This window comes from Pavona decussata, unplaced genomic scaffold (genome assembly GCF_977016875.1).
Source record: "Pavona decussata unplaced genomic scaffold, jaPavDecu1.1 SCAFFOLD_140, whole genome shotgun sequence".
Lineage (NCBI taxonomy): Eukaryota > Metazoa > Cnidaria > Anthozoa > Scleractinia > Agariciidae > Pavona > Pavona decussata.
The window spans coordinates 2,582,027-2,602,815 of record NW_028145553.1 but is presented as its reverse complement, the minus strand read 5'-3'; the positions used below and the strand labels follow the sequence as shown (position 1 = coordinate 2,602,815).

The following is a 20,789-nucleotide window of genomic DNA, read 5'->3' as shown; positions in this document are numbered from 1 at the left end:
CCGCGCGAAAAATGGCGTTTTCTATTTCTTCCAAGTTAGCCTTTTTTTATTTTTTTATATATATATATATTTTTTACCGAGAACTAAAATGGTGAGAGTAGAGAGATCGGCGTATTAAATCGCCGATATCTGGCATGTCAGATATCGGCGATTAAATTCGCCAAGTGTGCCCGTTCCCGCGATTTTTTTACGCTCATCGCTGCGAATTGCCAGTAAAGTCAATCAGTCAGGCTGGGCGGTTTTAGCACATGAATAACGTCGCGATCGGCGAAAAAAAAAATCGCCAGGTGTGTCCGCATCAATCGGTGGCGAAAATCACTTGCGATTTTCGCTGGCGATCAAATTCGCTGCGATCGTCGTATAAAATGCCCAGGTGTGTCGCCAGCTTAAGGCGTATTGCATCTTACGTAGGATGACAGTATCTTATAGCCTGCTTCGGCGTCTTAAATTTCCACAAGACCAAAAAACGTCTTAAAATAAGGACCCCATCGACTCAGATTAATATAATTAAGACTGGTCTTTCTTAAAGTAAGATGTCTCAATGTTGATTAAGATAAGCGCTTCTCAAATGAAGACGATTTAAAGACAATATTTAAAGGGAGAGTTTCACGGTTCGGCGCATGTGCGAGCGATAACGTAATCGCTGTCGAGCCAATTGTTTTTGGACCAATTAGAAGCGAGTACACAACACCGGCGGGATACGGCGGGCAAGTCTTATAACTTGCTGGCATAAAAATAAAACTGACCGGCCAGTGTTTCGGTCACGTTTCAGAAAGAAACAAAAAGGCTGTCCATGTAAAACACATTGGGAATTTTGCAGCGCCGCTTCGTGAATGTCCCATGACATTCAAGAAATGCCAGAACTTATGCGAACGTATACGGTTTTATTTTAGTACAGTTTCGATATCTCGCGGCATCGACCTTTTTCATTACGCGCGGTTCGAAAAGCCGAGAAGCTCCCTCAAACTTACGTACTTAAATCCAGTATTTCATCAGCATTCAGCGATAAACTTACTATAGTGTGTACGCTCGATAGCCTGATTTTATTAGACCAGCGAGAAGGCGAAGAACGAGAAATCCGCAAGCTTCAAGAAGCGATGCGACCGTTTAGTAACAACGACACTGAGCGTCCTTCCGCTCCTGGAGATGCTGGAATGCATTTGAGAAAACTCCGCCATGGTGGCATATGAAAACTGCGTTTGCCATTCGCAATGACCATAATTTTATAGATAAATGAATACCTTACAATAGATTTTGTAGTTTGCCGCAAATCTTTTGGATTTTTTTTTTCTGCTGCCCGCTATTCGAGCCCGACTACAACTAACTCGCACATTTGTTCTCATATTTATTCGCTTCGCGTCTCAGTGTTGTACAATTTTTTCCATCCAAAACAAAACACTGATGTTTGATGCTGTTTGTCCGTCGAATTCTCCGTTTTTGACAGTTGACTTCCATATGAACAAACAGTACGATTGAAATCTAGAAAATCCTTGCGAGCTCATCCAAAGCCAGTTGGTGACCTTTGCCATTTCCAGCGTAAGCAGATGTGCCGCGAAATCGTTGTCTATTTTAAACAAACTTATCTCTTTACCAATTTTCCACGTTTGGTGGACGTATCTTGTTAACCACACAGGATTTCTACATCCACTCCACTCTGTCCGCTTTAACTTCTGTGCTTCCAGAGAGTCCACAGAACGTCCCGTCGCCGGTCGGCCGCGACGTCTCCTTGCCGATCCATCGACAAAAATGTCGTTTTCAGATGCTAAAACACTTTTAACCTTACAAAAACCGAACTTATATTTACAACAGGAAACAAAGATTATAAAAAGTGAAGAACGAAAAGCGGATGATCCAAATTCGGGCGCGATTTCAACAGATTGTTCCACCACAAGTTCGCATCGAATTTAGTGTCGACCCGTACAATTTATTCTTGAGCCGGTCCGCTCGCGCATGCGCTTGACCGTGAAACTTGGCCTTTAAGACGATCTTTTATCTTATATACTAACTAAGACTCCGATAGTCTTCATTTAAGATCATCCTGTGTTAAAATAAGATGATCACCGTCTCAATTTAATGTGGTGGTGGTCTTGCATAAGATGGGAAACGTAAGGTAAAATCTTAGTTTAAGATTTTAGTTTTTATGGAGGGTATTAAAAGCTCACTGTCAGTTTTTTAATGTAGTGACCGTTGCAGTTAGATTTATACCTTGCTTCGAAACTTAAATCAGTTGAGATTCTAAAGCATCTAGAATAAAATTGTTCAAATCTTGAGTTAAGATGAAAATATGACTTACCACAGCACTTTCAATCTAAGAAAAAATCATCGTAATCTAAGGCGCCATCATCGTATAAATAAGAAGAAAGTCGTCTTATCCTAAGATGAATCGTCTTCAAATGAGATTTACGCGCTGTCTTACCACAGCACCAGAATTAAGTGTAAAAAACGTCTTAAAGTAAGATTTTAGTTTTTACAGAGCAGTTAAAATATTGTGCAAGCATCACGCTCTGTTGCAAATGTTTGTTGTAATATACGATCCGACGGTAAAGAGAAAATCATAAATCGCAAATTATTAACACAAGGGAATCGGCTGTCCATAATTTGACTTTCCATTGCAGTCAAATCGCCAAGACTAGTGGAAATCAAACTAAAAACCTTAATTGGACGAATTTTCCGTTGAAACCCTCCCGCCTGAACAACTTGTCATGCGCGTTTAGGGAGAACGCTCTCAAAGATTTCTGGGAGTGACGTATGCTCGTATCCAGGCTCCTTCCACTGGCGGAAATTGCCCTGTTTTCCTGACAGACTGCAACAACATGTGGTCTTATATCATGGCCGCCAAGTAAATTATCTAAAAAAAAAATAATAATAATAGGAAGAAGATTATTTTTACCGGGCTTCAACTCCAGTTCAGTTGCAAATATTAAAGCAAGCTCCGATTCAAGTACTACTTACCTGATATCGGCTTTCGATGGTTGCCGGTGAAGACGTTCCTGGCTTCCAAGCCATGTCTTAATTTCCTCTTCAGTGAACGTTTTGGCGAAGTTCTCCATCGTAAAGCGGTCAGTAAATAATCACAATGACGGAAATGGACTACTGCATGCTTCTAGAATAAGCTCGGTTCGGTGAATGAAAAGGACTCAATAGAAGGCAAATGCAGCCTTTTTGCCACAACTGGACAAAACGTGGGATTTTGTTGGACAACGGTAACCATGCACCACAATTCAGAAGAAGGTGGAAATTATAAAGTAAATTTTCCCACAAAATTCTCCCCGTCACAATTTTGCTTTACTTTAAAATTCATTACATCGACACTAATTTGGACCCATCTTGGCTTGATTGGAAATCAGGTTATACCATTCGGAGTCAGAATGGCTCAAGTGATTAGGGCCATTTTGCGTTGTAACAAATTGGCTCTGTTCTTCGATGTCTAAACGCCTCCATTAATAGGAGCCGAGACGGCCCTACATTGGAGCTAACTAGACTTGAACGGAAATGGTTCCACTAATTTGAGACAAAATAGCTCTAGCGATAAGGGCCGATACGCACCCAGGGGCCGAATTATTTTCCACTGTGGGCCAACTCGGTTTTTGTTGGGGCTAAAACGGTTTTTATTGGGGTCGATATGGACCCACTTGACAAAATGGACCAACGAAGAGTCAAATCAGCTCCAGGGGCCATAGAGCTGAAACGGCACTTTGAGGCTGAAACAGATCTTTTGAATTTACAGTGTAGCATTCAAGTGATTTTGAAGTTCCAGCTCATCGAGAAGCGTAATAGTTGTGCACATTTGAGCAAATGTTCTGCTGTGTGGTGTCGAGCGAAGGAAGAGATCAGGGCAAGGACGGCTTTTTTCATGCTGAAACGAATTCCTCACGGACGATTTAAAACACTTCAGGCAAGTCCAAGTGTACGAGGTACAACCTCACTGAGACAAGCATTCAGTGCAAGTTTTTAAACTTCAAGCTTATTTGAGAAGCGTAAGAGCTGTGCACATTAGTGCAAATGTTTTGCTGAGTGGTGCCGAGCGACGGAAACGAACATTATGGCCACCGCTCGTATGGATTTCATAGATGAACCATCTGAAGTCCTCGTAAATTCGTAAAAACATAAAGGCAGGTAGGAAGCTCTTCCTAAGAAATTTCTTCGATTGGCTTTAACCTCTTACCGCCAGGATTTGCAAGTCATCCTGAAATTTTTGTAGGTAATCGGTTGTTATTGCAGTTGTTGTTATGTGATCTAAAAAATCGTAAAATCTTGCAATTTTGAAGATTTTAAAGGAAACTTCAGAGATACGTACCATTAAATAGTGTCATACCGAACTTTGCGGCTTTTATTCTTCAGTTGTTATATTGAGATGACATTGCATGTTTAGTATTTCTTTCTTTTCCTTTTTTTTTTTCTACATTTTTCCGAAGAAACTCTTGTTTCCGCCGAAAAAAAAATTTAGCTTAGCGACACCTGGGGCTTTCGTTTTCCATATAAGGTCAAACTACGTATTTGAGCTGACAACCGAGATTTACTGAACCAATCAGAACGCTAGAAATGCAATATCCGAGGCTCAGAATTTAATAAAACCAATTATGTAATATTTAACCTGGCGTCCTCGAGTCACAAACAGTTTACAAAACGAAACTGAACAAAGCGAGGAAAACAAAATATCCTTACAGAGAACGAAACGTACTAAAGTGAAGCATTTTTCCCTCTATTCTAAGAAATTGCTTTCTATTCGGAAAAGGAGATATATTTAAAAACAGAACTACACCTGGAGTTTCCATTGCAGGATATTTCGTGAATATTCACAGCCACATCCACCAGATTCACAAATCATGTCAAGAGTGCATTTGCTCTCTTAAATTTTGTGAACTTTTGGTTTCGAATGGGCTGATTACATTTTAACTATGGGGTTTTTCACCTACACTCGCCTCTTATTTTTAATTGGCAGTTCTGATCATGAGTTGGCTGTTTTACTTATATTGTCAACGGGCCTTTTCCTTTCACTTGTTTTCGGTTTCAAACGGACCTTGTACATAAAGGCTGTCACTTTAATATTTTTAATTAAAAAAGACACTTTAATATTCTTTTGTCTACATTTCAAATTAACCCTACTAGCCTCGTTCATAGATCAATCATAGGCAGCTGCTATTACGTTGAGGTCGTGAAAGGTGCAATTGAATAGCAGCCCCTCTGGCGTATTTTCCGTGGTGTTCGCCAAGGCTTCGCTTCCGCGGCAAGGCGTGAATTTCATCAGTTCTTCGTGGTAAGTGAACAGTTACATTAACGCGTTTTAGGCTCTCGTCTACTTTTTGTGTCAAATGTTTCCCTTGAGACCTTTGTACTTGCACACGGTCGATACATTTTCATTCTCGAACGTTTTCTTTAACATTTTCCAGCTTAATCTCAGCTACCAATTCCACGTGTTTTCTACTCAGCAAGTGCCTCGTACTTTTACACCAATGGATCTTTCCTGTCTTAAGATTTTTTCTCGATGATAGGACATTCTTTCATTAGAGAGTCGGGTTAATGGTCTGCGTACGAGTATGGACTTCTTCCAACTCGTTGGTACTGCAATTGTTTGTCTGCACGTGTCGGTTCTTGAAAACACTGCGTGAACAGGAATCTTTTTATGCGTGAATATATCAAACACAAGACTCAGTGTTTTATCACATATCAACTACCGAGAAGTGAGTTTAAATTAGGACGCGTAGCGGAGTATTTTTTGACGAACTTCGAGGTTTTTTAAATCATGAGCTTCAAAGTAAACATTTTTAGGAATTTTTTATGATTGAGTTCAAAATCACGATCACTTCAAAAAACGAAAATAATTTCGGGAGTCGTGACAGAGCTGGTGCGTATCTTAAAAAATGACTCTTTGGGTGATTTTCAGCGCTCTAAACAATTTTTAAAATTTTGAGGAGAAATATTTATCTAAACATTCGAAAATTTGCAAAGGAAAACAAACCTCATTTCTGGCAAAAGTGAACCCCAGGCCCCAGTTGTTCAAAGGCCGGATAACTTTGTCCGCTGGATAAGGCACTATTCGGGGTCTAAAATATGCTTCACGTTAAACGTTGTCCAAGGTTTTCGTACAATCCTAAACTAGACTGTGGTTAGAGTGTGCATATTCGCTTGTACACAATGAAATACTGAAATCTTTGCACAGATTGAAACTGTCGGATAGTGACTTATCCACTGGATAAAGTTATCCGGCCTTTGAACAACTGGGGCCTTTCACGGCCTTTCCGGCCGCCACGGGCTTTTTCCCTTCGGCAATTGTTTTCGGTTTCGAACGGACCTTATGCAAAAAGGCTGTCACTTTATTATTCTTTTGTCTGCAATTTAAATTAGCCCTACTAGCCTCGTTCGTAGATCAATCATAGGCAGCTGCTAGAATGTTGGGGTTGTGAAAGGTGCAATCGAATAGCATCCCCTCTGGTGTATTTTCCTTGATACAAAATATTTAAAGTGGACATCTTGGTCGCCAAATTGCAAAGCTTCGCTTCCACGGCAAGGCGTGAATTTCATTCTTCGTGGTAAGTAAGCAGTTTCTTTAACGCGTTTTTAGCTCTTGTCTACTTTTTGTGTCAAATGTATTTCCTTGAGACCTTTCTACTTGCGCACGGCCGATACATTTTCATTCCCGAACGTTTTCTTTAATATTTTCACAGCTAATACGCTTAGCTACCAATTCCACGTGTTTTCTCTTCAGCAAGCGCCTCGTATTTTTACACCAATGGATCGTTTCTGTCTTCAGATTTTTCTCGATGATAGGACATTCTTTCATTAGAGAGTCGGGTTTGGTCTGCGTGCGAGTATGGACTTCTTCCAACTCGTTGGCATTTCGTTGTCTGCACGTGGCGGTTCAATCACTACGTGAACAGGATCTTTCGATTGCTTCTTTCTTCGCTCCTTACAATACCATCTGAAAAAGATGAAAACGAACAGTTAGCAGTCGATGGATCTGAAACTGTAGGGCTCAGTGACTGAGGATTTGGTCTATTTTTTGTGGGGCAAATTTTCGGTTGGCGTAAAAATCGTTTCTTTTCGAGAGTTAATTTGCCGCTTGATCGCCACCATCAGAAACAGGCTATAGTTTAATTCTGTTTGGCTCATTTCTTTTGGGTGTTACGGATTACAACGAGTCGGTAACTTTCTCCAACCAGCCTCTTCGCGTGAATGATGAGCTTCAAAGTAAGAATTTTCAAGAACCTTGTTATGTAATATATATCAAACACAAGACTCAGTGTTTCATAACATATCAAACACCGAGAAGAGAGTTAAAAATACGACGCGCAACGGAGTGTTTTTGGCGAACTTCGAGGGTTTTGAATCATGAGCTTCAAAGTAAACATTTTTAGGAATTTTTATGATATTCTTTATGATTTTTTATAATGTTGAGGTCGTGAAAGGTGCAATTGAATAGCATCCCCTCTGGCGTATTTTCCGTGGTGTTCGCCAAAGCTTCGCTTCCGCGGCAAGGCGTGAATTTCATTCTTCGTGGTAAATAAGCAGTTTCTTTAACGCGTTTTAAGCTCTCGTCTACTTTTTGTGTCAAACGTTTCCCTTGAGACCTTTCTACTTTCGCGCGGTCGATAAATTTTTATTCTCGATCGTTTTCTTTAATATTTTCACAGCTTAAGCTTAGCTACCAATTCCACGTGTTTTCTACTCAGCAAATGCCCCATATTTTTATACCAATGGATCGTTCCTGTCTTTAAGATTTTTTTCGATCATAGGACATTCTTTCATTAGAGAGTCGGGTTTGGTCTGCGTGCGAGTATGGACTTCTTCCAACTCGTTGGCACTGCGATTGTTTGTCTGCGCGTGTCGGTTCAAACACTGCGTGAACAGGATCCTTTATTTGCTTCTTTCTTCACTCCTTACAATACCATAAAAAAAATCCAAACGAACAGTTTGGCAGACTATTGACCTGAAACTGTGGGCTTGGTGACAAAAGATTTAGTTTTTTTTTTTTTTGTGGGGCAAATTTTTCGGTTGGCATTAAAATCGTTTGTTTTTTGAGAGTTAATTTACCGCTTTGTCGCCACCATCTGAACGCCAGAAATGTTCAGGCTATAGTTAAATTCTACTTGGCTCATTTCTTTTGGGTGTTTCGGATTTGAGCGAGTCGGTGACTTTCTCCAATTAACCTCCTGGCGTGAATGATGAGCTTCAAAGTAAGAATTTTCAAGAATCTTTTTATGTTATTTATCAAACACAAGACTCAGTGTTTTATCACATATCAAACACCGAGAAGAGAGTTTAAAATACGACGCGCAGCGGAATATTTTAGCGAACTTTGAGGTTTTTGAATCATTAGCTTTAAAGTAAACATTTTTAGGAATATTTTATGATTGAGTTTAAAATAACAGTCACTTAAAAAAACGAAAATATTTTCGGCAGTCGTAAACAACGGCGTTACACAAAAACATTTCTCGGAAAATATGACTTTTAATTTTGGTAGTGAAATATCTTTAAAAAACTTGTAGAGTGGGTCAGACTCATTTTGGCTCCAAATCCTCTGCTCCTATCGTTTTGGATATAGCTTACTAAAAGATTTTCCTTTGGCAGCTTAATTTAAATTTAACTTTTGTCGTCCGATACTCAGAGAACATCGTTACCAAACGTTTCTCTTCAATTCTTGATTTTCACGTAATGTTACCAAATTCTAGAATTCAAAACCGGGAGGCTTACAAATTTTTCACCTTTTTTCAAGGAAAGATTACCTAGAAATATGCATTTTTACTATTTCTTCGCTCGATGTTGTACTTCCTTTTGAAAATAGATTAGTTTCAATTTCTGAGTTTTCATCATGCGTGACATCAGGAGGACACGGCCCTGACAGAGCTGGTGCTTTTCTTATTTCCGGCCGCCACGGGCTTTTTCCCTTCGGCAATCGTTTTCGGTTTCGAACGGACCTTATGCAAAAAGGCTGTCACTTTAATATTCTTAATAATAATAAAAAAAAATCTCATATTCTCTTGTCCACATTTTAAATAAGTTCTACTAGCCCGTTCATAGATCAATCATAGGCAGCTGCTATAATGTTGGGGTCGTGAAAGGTGCAATTGAATAGCATCCCCTCTGGCGTATTTTCCGTGGTTTTCGCCAAAGCTTCGCTTCCGCGGCAAGGCGTGAATTTCATTCTTCGTGGTAAGTAAGCAGTTTCTTTAACGCGTTTTTAGCTCTCGTCTACTTTTTGCGTCAGATGTTTCCCTTGAGACCTTTCTGCTTGCGCACGGCCGATAAATTCTCATTCTCGATCGTTTTCTTTAATATTTTTACAGCTTAAGCTTAGCTACCAATTCCACGTGTTTTCTACCCAGCAAGTGCCTCGTATTTTTACACCAATGGATCGTTCCTGTCTTTTTAAAGGCCCAGTTTCACCCATTCGGCTTTGCGGCCGTTTGTTATTGTTTAAAAGCGCTTCTATTGTTTAGCCTTGCGATCTGATTGGTTTACCAGAATATTCCCGCTGGGATGAAAGTCCTGGCGCATTCAAAATAAATCAGACCACGCAAATCGGACTGGTTGATTTCGTTTCAGTCGCTCCGATTTATTTTAATTTCTAAACCTATAAGAAATATGTACTCTCCAAAGCGCTCGAGTTCTTTGTACTCCTTTGTGTAAAATTTTCGGCGAACGAAATTCGAGGTTTGGTTTGTTTTTCTGCATTCATTCCTTTGATCGACGCGGCGAAACAGTCGAACAGTTAAAGCCGGCAGCCCTCAACATTAAATAATTTTGTCCGAAGATTTTCATTCTATTGTTGTATCAGTTAGACAGTAATCTTAAAGTGTCCTTTCGATTATTATAAAAGCTGACATGAAATGAAATTAACAGTGCTGGACTCGTTAGCTCAGTTGATATCGCTTTCAAAATTACAGCTGGCTGCGCCGATCCGGTCTATCTTACTATCATGAAATTATTTCTACCTTTGATGACAAAGCAACGATGCTACGAATGAATCTGCAGCTTACTAAGCAAATGAGTATTTTAATTTATTTGCCTGTGCCGATAAGAAAAAACAAAGGAACGCCACCTAGAAAACCATACAGTTTATTACGTCTCTTCGCAACGCTGCCGGTTTACATGAATCGGGAGAATAAAATCGAATGGAGCTAAAAAAAATTACGTGTTAAGGTCAGATATCCGTAGAAATCAGGAACATCGCTACAACAGATGCATGCATGGAGACAACAAATCCTCCCGCTTCTTTGTTTCAGAATAAAAGCGAGACAAATACATTCCTTCGGAATAACAATTGTACAACCACATTGTCAACGGCGAGATGTTACTTAGAAGCGACCGACGATTTTCCAATTTTCCTTTCCACACGAAGACTGTTCTTGAAAATATCCACATAAATAAAGCGAGATAATATTATACAAAGCTTAGTGACACGAAAAATTGTGATATTCCAGGAAATGAGCTCGATGAATGTGGATTACTTTCGCTATTTAGCGCTCGCTGGTAATTTTCTGAATTTTCGACTGTGCGAAAATCAGCTCGGCGCGCAATGTCTCTTGGGTGAACGTGGGCCTTTAAGATTTTTCTCGATGATAGGACATTATTTCATTAAAGAGTCATGTTTGGTCTGCGTGCGAGTATGGACTTCTTCCAACTCGTTGGCACTGCGATTGTTTGTCTGCACGTGTCGATTCAAACACTGCGTGAACAGGATCTTTCGATTGCTTCTTTCATCGCTTCTGACAATACCATCTGTAAAAATGAAAACGAACAGTCTGGCAGTCGATGGATCTGAAAGTGTGGGCTTAGTGCCTGAAGATTTGGGTTACTTTTTGTTGGACAACTTTTTCGGTTCATGTTAAAGTCGTTTGTTTTTGTAAGGTGATTTGCTGCTTGATCCCTACCATCTGAACGCCAGAGACAGGTTATAGTTTAATTTTGCTTGGCTCATTTCCTTTGGGTGTTTCGGATTTGAACGAGTCGGTAACCTTCTCCAACCAGCCTCTTGACGTGAATGATGAGCTTTATATAATAGATCAAACACGAGATAAAGGGTTTCATCACATATCAAACACCGAGAAGAGAGTTGAAAATACGACGCGTAGCGGAGTATTTTTGACGAATCTCGAGGTTTTGAATCAAGAGCTTCAAAGTAAAAATTTTGAAGAATTTTTTTATGATTGAGTTCAAAACCACCGTCAATTCAAAAAACTAAAATATTTTCGCGAGTCGTAAACAACGGCTTTGCTCAAAAACATTTCTTGTTAAAAGTTGAATTTTAAGTTTGCTAAAGAGACACCTTTTTAAAACTTGTAGAGTGGATTAGTGTCGTTTCTGCTCCAAAAGATTTTCCGCTGGCTGCTTAATTTTAATCTAACTTTTTGCCGTCTATGCTCAGAGCATCCCTGCTTTCCAAAAGCCCCTCTTCAAAAGAAGCAATTACGTAATATATATATATTTAGCCAAGCCTAAAAGCGGAGCTCCACAATTCCTTTTTAATAGCATTTATATACATGTTACTCTGCTTATTGTATGAACGTTACGGTAATAACGTTACAAATTCTTCATCCTGTCTTGAGTTATATGTATCGTAAGTGCATATAAAGCAAACCTTTTATGCGTCAGCGGAAAATGTTTTGAACCATAAGCTGTTCTTGTTGATCGTGCGAGAACACATTGCTGAATTCCGATGACGTTCGCGAGCACAAAACAGTTGTGGATGGAAAAATTACGCTCTCTCTCAAATATTCCTCCTGTGGAAACTATTAATGCATTTTTGTGAAGTTTGAAATGTGTACAATAAAGAAAATTTGGCTACCACGTAATGTTTCCACGCGTGCAATTTGGCCGCTCGGATAAAAATAAAATATTTGTTTCAAAATTTATTACTTTGTAAATATTCCTCGTACAGAAATATTTATAGTCTCATAATAAACGTTACAAGAAAAGAAATAAAGAAAAAATAAATTTTGGTTTATGGTTCGAAATATGCACTGCGAATGACGAGCACAAAATGTTTAAAACAATTAATGACTCTAGGAATATTTCTCCTAAAGAAATAATTCTAGTCTCTAACTAAAATTTAAGACAAGAATACAGGAAAAATAATGTTTGGTTGTGGCCCGAAATATTTTAGTGAGCACTTAAAATTAAAGCGTGTTTACAAAACTTATGCGCTGTGAATTGCGAACGAATTACACAAGTCCAGCACAAAATGTTCAAAACAATTCATAACTCTGTGAATATATCTTTTACAGAAACAATTCTAGTCTCTAAGTAAACGTTAACAAAAGGAGAATACAGGAAAAAGAATGTTTGGTTGTGGCCTGAAATGTTTCAGTAAAGCGCTTTAATTTAAAATTAGAGCGTGTTTACAAAATTTATGCGCTGCGAATGGCGAATGAATAAATAGAGAAGCCCAACACAAAATGTTCAAAACAATTCATAACTCTGTGAATATTTCTCCTACAGAAATAATTCTAGTCTCTAAGTAAACGTTAACAAATGGAGAATACAGGATAATTTAGTGTTTGGTTGTAGTCCGAAATATTTCAGTGAGCGCTTAAATTTAGAGCGTGTTTACAAAACTTATGCGCTGCGAATTGCGAAGTCCAGCACAAAATGTTCAAAACAATTCATAACTCTGTGAATATATCTCTTACAGAAATAATTCTAGTCTCTAAGTAAACGTTAACAAAAGGAGAATACAGGAAAAATAATGTTTGGTTGTGGCCCGAAATATTTCAGTGAGCGCTTTAATTTAAAATTAGAGCGTGTTTACAAAACTTATGCGCTGGGAAATTGCGAAGTCCAGCACAAAATGTTCAAACAATTCATAACTCTGTGAATATTTCTCCTACAGAAATAATTCTAGTCTCTAAGTAAACGTTAACAAATGGAGAATACAGGATAATTTAGTGTTTGGTTGTAGTCCGAAATATTTCAGTGAGCGCTTAAAATTAGAGCGTGTTTACAAAACTTATGCGCTGTGAATTGCGAATGAATTACACAAGTCCAGCACAAAATGTTCAAAACAATTCATAACTCTGTGAATATTTCTCTTACAGAAATAATTCTAGTCTCTAAGTAAACGTTAGCAAACGGAGGATACAGGAAAATAATGTTTAGTTGTGGTCCGAAATATTTCAGTGAGCGCTAAAAATTAGAGCGTGTTTACAAAACTTATGCGCTGCCAATGGCGGATGAATTAGAGAAATCCAACACAAAATGTTCAATCCAACACATAAATGTAACAAAAAGGAGAATACAGGAAAAATAATGTTTGGTTGTGGTCCGAAATATTTAAACGTTTACTGCGTGTTTACAAATGTGCCCTGCGGAATGAATTACAGAAGTCCAACACAAAACATAACTCTGTGAATAGCTCTGTGAATGTTCAAAATTAATTTATTTACGAATATTAGTCGTGTGGCAACGATTTAAGTATTTGTGTATAATTTGAAGTATGTTAAACATGGAAAATTACCGACAGTTGCCTGCAAAAATGCATTTAATTTCTATGCGACTTGCGAGTAGCTTACTCACCCAGCTCACATGGTTGTTTTTTAACTGACATTTCGCTTGTTTGTTCGTCGCTCTTGGAGTTCAAATTTGCTTATTAGTCGCCTGCCTTGTCGACATATGTAGTTTGACAACATATTCAAGGAATACAAGAAATCACTGTTCCTCAAAATTCTCGTTTGTTTTCTAAAAGAAGTAAGCCATCCCACTTCCCGCCGAAAAAACGCGGGTTGCCGCACAGGTTGAGTGTGACATTTCACAATGGCTTACATAGAGGGGCGGACGTACGTACGTACGTACGCCGGACGGACAGTGACGTCATAACCAAAATTTTTCTCATACATGGGTTTACCAAAATCTCTTATTAATGGGGCTCCGGCGCGCGGAGCTCCGCTAATATTAAACATAGCGTCCTTGAGTTACAAACAGTTTACACAACGAAACTGCATGAACAAACCAAGGAAAACAAAACATCCTTACAGACAAAGAAAGGTACTTAAAGTGAAGTATTTTTTCTCGATTCTTGGAAATTGCTTTTTATTTGGAAAAGAAGTTATAATTAAAAAACAGAACAAAACTTGGAGTTTCGATTGCACTGAGGATATTCCATGAACATTCACGGCCGCAATCACAAATTCAAGAATGCATTTGCTCTCTTTTGTGAACTTTTGGTTTCGGTTGGCGTTAAAATCGTTTGTTTTTGCAAGTTAATTTGCCGCTTTATCCCCGCTATTTGAACGCCAGAAGCAGGCTATAGTTTAATTCTGCTTGGCTTAATTATTTCTTTTGGGTGTTTCGGATGTGAACGAGTCGGTAACTTTCTCCAACCAGCTTCTTGGCATGGATGATGAGCTTCAGAGTAAGACGTAAGAAGTTTATTCTTCTACATTTTTGATATACAGATAATTGTAGAGATACGTAAATTTAATGTAAATTTAGGTTTATTAAATGCCACTGCCAAAAAAAGTAACGATCAATTTTGCTCAACGTTGGATCAAAGAGGAACGTGATCAATCAAAATTGATAAAAATAGAAAATGAAACTGAAAACGACTTCTGCAAGGACTGATCAAACAAAATGAAAAGGGTTGAGTATACATCATTCTGATTGACCAATTCCACTAGGCCTTCTTCCGTTTTACTAGGTATATTCTGTGAATTCGTGAGTTTTCCCAATAAACCGGATGAAGACTGATATTTGCCAATCTAAATATCGTATCCTCACGCCTTTTCACGTTCTTTGATCAGTCCTTGCAATAATCTTTTTGACTTTCATTTCTATAAATTTTATATATAATATTGAGCTAAGAAATCATAGTTTTTCTTTATTATATCCACGTTTACCTTGCAGATAATGTGGTTTCAAATTTTTTTTGCTATTTATTTAAAATCAAACAAAGATTTTTTAAATTTGTCTCCATACTGACCATAGTTCAAGATTTTGGTATTAGTCAGTGTCTAACTCAAATCTGGAACGCGCATAATTCACGTTTTCTGATTGTAATTTTCATTTTGTTTATCATCGCCATGGCAATATCGATTTTAGGTAAAAAAAAATTAATCCTAATCGACTCCAATCCAAAAACATTAACTGGTGTAAATTTTATATCGACTGGTATGGGTTGACCTTAGCTTTCTTAAATATAACCTTACCGTTGGCAACTTCGTTGAAAGAGGTGCTTGTTATTTTATTGTTTAATAAAGGTGTAGATGTTGTGCATGTTGTTAGATTTTATCTCTATGCCCCAGCTTGATAAATATTAGTCAATGCACTCTTAGTTTTCCTTCTTGAGCAAGGCGCGAGGGAGAGGATTTTATGTTATCGTGCCTCCCCCCCCCCCCCCCCCCTCCTCTTTCTCATTCATAGTCTCTCATGTTAACTATCCTGCTAACTTTTACTGATTTATTCAGATAGAGAGAGAAAGAGTAAGGCATCATGGAAGTGGCATGTACCGCTAAGAATCTTACATCGGAAATTTTGACAATCCTGAGCAAAGGTTCCTGTTGGCTTGACATCGAAACTGATATTAGAAAAAAATGCTCTTCGCTGCTAGCCAAAGGCAAGGAATTTGGTAGGTTGGCCATGACTGCTTTAAAACTGCTGAATACCGTGTGCGGGTACCTGTTTGATCCAGAGGAAGGATTCATTGCCCTAAAGAAACAAATTGTCAGTTTGTCTGCATTCTTTGGTGAGAAGATGTTAGGATTGAGTAATGATATTCCAAGAGACATGCGGCCAAAATTAGAAGAAATTGAGAAGTACCTGGCAGAAAGCAAACAGCTGATTGATACGATGGAAAAAGATATTTCTGAATTATTAAAGGTCAGTGTTTTACTTTTATACGGTCTTGAAAAAGATCTTTGTTTAGCTACTAAAGTTTAACTGAAATATATACAAAGTTTTATAATCAGTTAACCACCCTGAAAATTTGTTTCCTGAGACAGTCCCGCCTCTGCAGACTGGGCAGCCACTCACCCCACTTTTTTTCCATAGTAAAATTAACTGTGTTTTCTTCATTTGATTGGCAACATCACAACATGTGCGAGTGTTATTGTTGGAGGGAGTTTAAAATACGTGGCTTAGAGCGGCTGTTATATTTCTTTAAATCTCTTAACTATAGGTTGTGGAAAAGGCCTTTGAAAGCGATCTCAACATCAGCGGGACAGATCTTAGGAAGATAAAATTCAGACAAAGGAAGATACTTAGCGATCGTTCCATTTGCACAAAATACTTGGAACAGACCAAAGAAACATTTGCTGAGATCGAGAAGGATGTAAGCGGAAAGCTGTTATTGGCTGGCGTAATATCAACAACTGCATTAATCGGAGGTGGAGGTAAGAATTTTTTTGTTGCCGCTTTAATAATTACTCCCTTTTTGTAATAATAAAATCTCATCAGTAATTAACGTTTAAGAAAAGGTAACCGTTTTTGTTCGTCAGACAAGAAAAGGGTTTCTTGTTGTTATAGTGCATGTGACACAATAAATATTGCAATATTCTCTTGCTCTAAGACCACTTTTTGCTAATCCAGATCACGGCAATGACAAAGAATAAATACGGTAACAGTTAAATGACAGGTGTACATTTAATGACAAGAGACAAAACTCAGTAAACGTTGAACAAGCGCCTTAGGCCCAGCAACTTGAAAATTTGAAAGAAAGATCGACCATTTCTTCAATTCACGAATTTTCTAAAAATTTCACACAGGAAATTTTTTTCCTGGGCTCTAAGAGGCTTATCATTTCTAGCAGCAGCAAATAAAAATTAAAAAAAGTAAAAAAAACAAAAAAAGATCATGGCGTTTATATTTGTTACCTTCTGTGCGATCGCTTTCTAAACTAAGCCACGTTCTTGGCCCATGCATTTAAGTGAATCCACGAGGCATTCGCTGGTTGTTTCCAATGATTTTGTCTTCCGTTATCTTATGATTAGGCTTCAGAGAGAATATCTGGTCCACTTTAACATACTAAGCTTCAATGAATTCAACAATTTTTCCTCCAGTCTTAGCAAAAATGGCAGTAGAGGCAGCCTTGACCGCCTGGGGCACCTGGTCAGCAGCTGGGACAGCTGTAACTGGGACCGCAGCAGCAGGGACAGCAGCATCCGGGACGGTAGCAGCAGGGACAGCAGCATCCGGGACGGTAGCAGCAGGGACAGCAGCAGCAGGGACAGCAGCTGCCGGGACAGTAGCAGCAGGGACAGCAGCTGCCGGGACGGTAACAGCAGGGACAGCAGCTGCCGGGACAGTAGCAGCAGGGACAGCAGCTGCCGGGACGGTAACAGCAGGGACAGCAGCTGCCGGGACAGTAGCAGCAGGGGCAGCGGCTGCTGGGACGGTAACAGCAGGGACAGCAGCTGCCGGGATGGTAACAGCAGGGACAGCAGCTGCCGGGACGGTAGCAGCAGGGACAGCAGCTGCCGGGACGGCAGCAGCAGGGACAGCAGCTGCCGGGACAGTAGCAGCAGGGACAGCAGCTGCCGGGACAGTAGCAGCAGGGACAGCAGCTGCCGGGACAGTAGCAGCAGGGACAGCAGCTGCCGGGACGGTAGCAGCAGGGACAGCAGCTGCCGGGACGGTAGCAGCAGGGACAGCAGCTGCCGGGACAGTAGCAGCAGGGACAGCAGCTGCTGGGACGGCAGCAGCAGGGACAGCAGCTGCCGGGACGGTAACAACAGTGACAGCAGCTGCCGGGACAGTAGCAGCAGGGACAGCAGCTGCCGGGACAGTAGCAGCAGGGACAGCAGCTGCTGGGACGGTAGCAGCAGGGACAGCAGCTGCTGGGACAATAGCAGCAGGGACAGCAGCTGCCGGGACGGTAGCAGCAGGGACAGCAGCTGCTGGGACGGCAGCAGCAGGGACAGCAGCTGCCGGGACAGTAGCAGCAGGGACAGCAGCTGCCGGGACAGTAGCAGCAGGGACAGCAGCTGCCGGGACGGTAGCAGCAGGGACAGCAGCTGCCGGGACAGTAGCAGCAGGGACAGCAGCTGCCGGGACGGTAGCAGCAGGGACAGCAGCTGCTGGGACGGCCGCAGCAGGGACAGCGGCTGCTGGGACGGCAGCAGCAGGTACAGCGGCTGCTGGGACGGCAGCAGCAGGGACAGCGGCTGCTGGGACGGCAGCAGCAGGGACAGCAAATGCCGGGGTGGTAGCAGCAGTTACAGCAGCTGTTGGGACAGTAGCAGCAACTGGATTAGTTGTTGTATCGGCGAAGCTCTTTCTTATTTGTTGCCGATACTTGATATGGTTCAGCGATTTCAAGGCAAACGTACAGAGCCAATTGAAAATATTGAATATGAAGGTGGTGAAAATTGAAGAGAGAATTAAGCTTTTGGAGGTGAGCTTGTCAGATGCTGCTGAGTGAGTGTCAAGGAGATTAGGAGGATATTTCCGGATACTTTAAATGAAAAAAGAAAAAAAAAACAACACGTAAAAGAAAAAAGAAGCATCAGGACTATTTCTGCTATTAGAGACTGGAAAGTACTCCGCTTATTTTTAACTGATAAAGTGAACTGGTCATGTTTGGTTATGGTCATGTTTGTTTAGGGCTTAGTAACGACCAGTAAGTAACCTTGCAAAGTCACATCACTTAGCCGAGGTAGTAACTTATTGGTTTGATTCGCTAAGGGACTGTAGATCTATCTGCAAACGATGATTTGGATCAAGAGCCCTCAAATTGACTAAACATTTTGCCCTATTTCACTCAGTTACCGCCGGTTTGAAGTGCGATTTTCGAGTATATTCGATCATACTTTAAGTGGTAACCTTCGAGTTTTTGTTAATTTCGTTTCCAAGAACTGTTTTCTTTACCACAGTGAATCACTTTTAGAAAGCCGACAGGCGCAAGCAACGTCGATCGTCGGCTACAAATTCCTGCAAATCAATATTTTTTTTTTGAGGAGTTGGCACATGCGCTGAGGTAATAATAATAATAATAATAATAATAATAATAATAATAATAATAATAATAATAATAATAATAATAATAATAATAATAATAATAAAAATAATGGTAAGCAAGTAGTCTTGTCGCTTTGTCATGCGCGCGCACCGGTGTGGTAAGATAAAACAAAACAGGTAATTATACAAGTGACACAAGGTTTGAAGTGCTGCATGAGCCGTGCTGGCGTAACACTTTCGCTTGGTTAAACTTTATAGTACATATCGAGTTAGCCTCAGTCTGCAATTTTAAACTCAGTTTGCAGTCTGCATTTTGAACGTAGTCTGCATTTTAAACCCAGTTTGCAGTCTGACTTTTGTACCTAGTCTGCATTTTATACCGACCGGTTAGGTTTCAGGTTAAGGCGGAACTAAAGCTTTTCATGGAAGCAAAGAAAGAAATGGTAGTAAAATATTTTCGGTCCGTTTTCCTAGTGTCACTGAGTTATTGCCACGTTTTGAACAATGATAAGTGCAAAGAACTTTAAAAACGATTAATGACTGTTCGTCCTTGTTTGTAAGCTTTGTTTAATTTTAGTGTGTATGATTACCGAATTTTCTTTTTTATCTAACCGCACAAAGCGTTACTGATTCAATTTTTATTTCCTATACTTCAAAAGCAGGCATTGCGATCTTTTTCGAAGAGTGCGGTTTTTTTTTTTTTTACGTTAAAAGGAACTGTTTGAACCGTAAGAAGTTCAACGAGAAATGCAAAGTTACAGGAGATCGGGGCCCAGTTGTTCAAAAAACCCGATTAAGCAGTAATCCCCGGAATCCCCTGTTGATTCGAGTATATTTTATTTCCTAACAAATACACATTTTTCAATAAAGAATTTTGTCTCTGTTTTGACATAGACTTTTCTGAACCATTAGCGTAAAATTAGCTTTGAAAAATATTGTTTAAAGAGTGAGATGAAAACTTCGGTTAACTTTTAATCGTGGATTATCGATAATCTACATTTGAACAACCTGGCCCTTAAGTTCTCCCAAGCCCGGACTGTCACCTACGGGCTAAATTTCATGTCACCCTTGTAAACCTCCTGACTTGATTTTTTTTTTTAAACTATCGTTTAAGTTTGTTTTTAACTTTCACAGAAAACGTTATAGATTGATTGATATTAATTGATTCATATTAATTGATTCTTATAAACGCGCTAAGGATTGCTTCCCATTTAAGTACTGGCGCGCAGACTCCGTGTCCGCGTTTCTGGGAACGCTATGGTTATTGTTTAAGATTTAGTTTTAATATTGACACGACTTTGGCTAAAAAATACAGTTACATCGCCTTGTAAATTTTCTAGCTTTGGTTATTTTACTCGATTTTGAGCTTTTTTTAATTAGTAGCTATTAAATCCGGTGAAATCCGGTTATAGGCGTGGGCTTATACAGCTTCGTAAGGGGTTTTGGATGGGGTTATATCCGTTGGGATTTATAAGGGGTATTAAATTTTATCAGTAAAGTAAAGTAAAGATTTTTGTCACAGTCTGTTTCTAAGGATTAGAATTCCTTTTCCAATTTGCTATTATTATTCAAATAGAGCGTTGTAATGGGCAAACTGTGAATTTAGGTTAAAGTTTGTTATTTGGAAATGACACACGGAAGTCCAATTGTAACGAGTCGTTTGCCGATTTGGATTAAATGCTGGTTATACGTGTGCGACTTGTTGTTTTTGTGGTCATTGTGCTTATTTGCTACAGTTTCTGTTAGTTTTCTTGAGCCCAGTTGTTCAAAGCCCGATTAAGCTAATCCTGGGTTAACGTGAACGGTTGGATTCGAGTTTAATTGCTAATAAATAAAGTTTTGCCAAAGATTTTTATCCCTTGGTTTTGACGAACACTTCTCTTTACTATTGGCTTAAAATTATT

At 39.6% G+C, this 20,789-nt stretch overlaps 1 protein-coding gene and 1 long non-coding RNA gene across 2 annotated transcripts; both read left to right on the top strand.

The window, feature by feature from the left end:
* Positions 1-16,086: 16,086 nt before the first annotated feature.
* LOC146467013 (uncharacterized) lies at positions 16,087-18,349 on the top strand. The gene is made up of 2 exons (XM_085126494.1): positions 16,087-16,322; positions 16,989-18,349. Exon 2 carries the CDS (start codon positions 17,000-17,002, stop codon positions 18,347-18,349), a length of 1,350 nt encoding a protein of 449 aa, XP_084982620.1. The 5' UTR covers positions 16,087-16,322; positions 16,989-16,999.
* A 185-nt stretch (positions 18,350-18,534) lies between these two features.
* On the top strand, positions 18,535-20,580 carry LOC146467012 (uncharacterized). The gene is made up of 2 exons (XR_014867906.1): positions 18,535-19,798; positions 19,833-20,580. It is a non-coding gene; the product is annotated as an uncharacterized LOC146467012 (long non-coding RNA).
* Positions 20,581-20,789: the final 209 nt, after the last annotated feature.